General features: G+C 39.3%; 1 protein-coding gene across 1 annotated transcript in view; it reads left to right on the top strand.

Moving 5' to 3' along the window:
* The window catches only part of TENM2 (teneurin transmembrane protein 2), a gene marked incomplete at its 5' end in the record, with an annotated part of 173,606 nt that overhangs the window by 12,109 nt on the left and 158,940 nt on the right, over window positions 1-2,557 (top strand). Inside the window, one exon of the mRNA XM_008572405.1 lies at window positions 1,077-1,178. Within this exon, the coding sequence (XP_008570627.1) occupies window positions 1,077-1,178 (102 nt within the window). The remainder of the gene's footprint in view (window positions 1-1,076; window positions 1,179-2,557) is intronic.

Genomic DNA, 2,557 nt, shown 5'->3' with positions numbered 1-2,557 from the left:
CTTGGTTTTTTCAGTCCAGAGTGGGAGTAAATGGGAAATTAGGGTTAAACAAAGCACACCTTTTACCACTCTGAGGTGACTCCATTAGGAACAATTAGAGTTTACAGTCTGCCATGCCACATCACCAAGTCAATATCCCCCACTCTCCAGGGGTTGTGTAATTGTCACATTTTGGGCACAGTGGCTTGTATTTTTCTTTTTGTGATCTTAGTAATTTTGAACCTGGAAGTCTAAATGTGTTTTGTTTTAATTTAAGGCAAAATTAGGATAATAATAATAATAATAATTTTAAAAGAATATATCTATTTCTGTGCAGATTCAAATCAACATGAAAAAGTTCCAAAATGATCCCTTTGAAGGTATTACTTGAGAATACACATAGAAAGGTAAATCATAAAATGAGATACTTATGCAGGTTAGAACAAATGTGAACTAAATGATTTTCATAAAAAATAAGATCAGCAAAAGCTAAGCATAAAAGGACTTTCTATAACCCAAACCTACTACTTAAAGAACCCCCAAATTATACCTAAATTAATGTCTTATGGATTTGAATTTTTCTCTGATTAGAATTTCTTTAAAACAGGAAATATTTTAACTCTACAAAGCAGAAATTAGGAACAATTGTTCTCATTTTGAAGAATTACCCTCTATACCTGAGGCTAAAGACAAATACCCGACATGTCAGACCAAATCTCAAATTGGTGCGATATTTTGGGGGGGAAGAGGGGTACAGTGTTTAATGTGTCAACATTAAAACATGGGAGTTTTCACAGCTTTTAAATACAGATAGGTAGTTTCTTCTGAAAAAGCAAACGATGCAACAATACTGGCCCTGCATTACTGAGTAGGTTAATCGGGTGAAGGGTGGCAGTTATATTCATGCAGTGACCAAGTTGTCCTAGTCCCCACCACTCCCTATTCTCTTACTTCACTCATTTGTGCTCCCTGCCAGTCCCCTATAGGCATCTGAGGTTAATGCCACTTGTCTTTAAAAATGGCGGATGACTAATTATTGAATTATTGCATCAGCAGGCAGAGAAAAAAGGTAGTTTCTAAATTTCTCTCTTTTTCAGATTCAGTACAGGACTGTCCACGCAACTGCCATGGGAATGGTGAATGTGTGTCCGGGCTGTGTCACTGCTTCCCAGGATTTCTAGGAGCAGACTGTGCTAAAGGTATGTGCCACTACTTCCCTGCCATGGTTGGAAAACAAACCACAGGCTTCTCAGATGGGGTGAGAGAAGGGGCACCCAAGTAACCTTCCCAATCAATTCCACAGGGACTCTTGTAAGCCCATGCATGTAGAAGGCCTAACCCTTTGGCTAAGAGTAGGCTTTGATACATGACCATTGGCCTATGCACCTATAGGAGCAGGGCAGTTATCCTTGGCACCAAGGTGTGCTGAGAAGAAAGATTTGCTAAAAATGAGATGGTCAGATTTCCTGTAAAAGCTGAAGTGAATTACCACCACTCCTTTCTTATAACCATTAACTTCTATGTAATGGAAGATTAAGCATCTCAAGGTTAGTAAATTTCATTCATTCTGGCCAGCTACGCTCTTAATCTAGGAAGCGCTATTTATCTTGNTAGTAAATTTCATTCATTCTGGCCAGCTACGCTCTTAATCTAGGAAGCGCTATTTATCTTGGTGGAATCAGTTTTAAATTGTATTATTAATTTATCTACACTGCTTTAACAGAATGGCTAGGGCCCTGGGATTCTTGGGGGAAAGAGAATATAAGAAAGAAAATGACTCTTGCAAGAACCCCATTTAGGGACTGCATACCTTAGTTTGCAAAAGACCTTCAGCGTGACCTTCCAGTGGCTCTATCAGGGCAAGCGTAGTGGAGAACAGAGCTTCTCCCACTTTTTAAACAAGGCACACACGCACACACTCACAGACACATAAGTGTATATGTCTAGATAAATACAAATATTAAACTGAAACAAAATTTTCATAAAATGACACTTACCTTTACTCTGTACTTCTTTTCTATTCTATTTCATATTTTTAAAAAAACTGGTTACAACTCACTATACTGATTCCCTACCCACCACAGGTCATATCCCGGGATGAAAAAACAGTGATGGGGAGGTTAAGAGCCCTTGCTAAGGAGTCAGGCAATCCTGGATTCCATTCCCAGCTCCACCACCACATATCTCTGTGACCTTAAGCAAGTGATTTAACATTCTGGACCACACAGTTTCCTCATCTGGAAAAGTGGAAAGTTACTCTATAAGTTCATTGTGAGAACGGTAAAAGAACACACACAAAGGTCGCAAAGGGTTTGGTTTTATTATTCATTTATATTCTATTTTATTTATTTATATATTTAAATAACCTTTGTATTATTTTTATTTGTGCCTCATTAAATGACCCTCCTGCCTTGACATTCGAGAGGCAATTATTAACAGAGCAGCTCTGTAAATGCTAAATAGCTCCACTCCTTATTCCCCACCCTCACCACGATCTCTTGGAAAAATAGTATTTCAGGGCCGGCCCGGTGGCGCACTGGAGAGTGCGCCGCTTGAGAGCACGGCGGCGCTCCCGCCG

Source organism: Galeopterus variegatus, unplaced genomic scaffold (assembly GCF_000696425.1).
Source record: "Galeopterus variegatus unplaced genomic scaffold, G_variegatus-3.0.2 Scaffold780, whole genome shotgun sequence".
In the NCBI taxonomy this organism is placed as follows: domain Eukaryota; kingdom Metazoa; phylum Chordata; class Mammalia; order Dermoptera; family Cynocephalidae; genus Galeopterus; species Galeopterus variegatus.
Note: the sequence above shows the minus strand (reverse complement) of the source record. Positions and strands in the feature narration are given on the sequence as shown.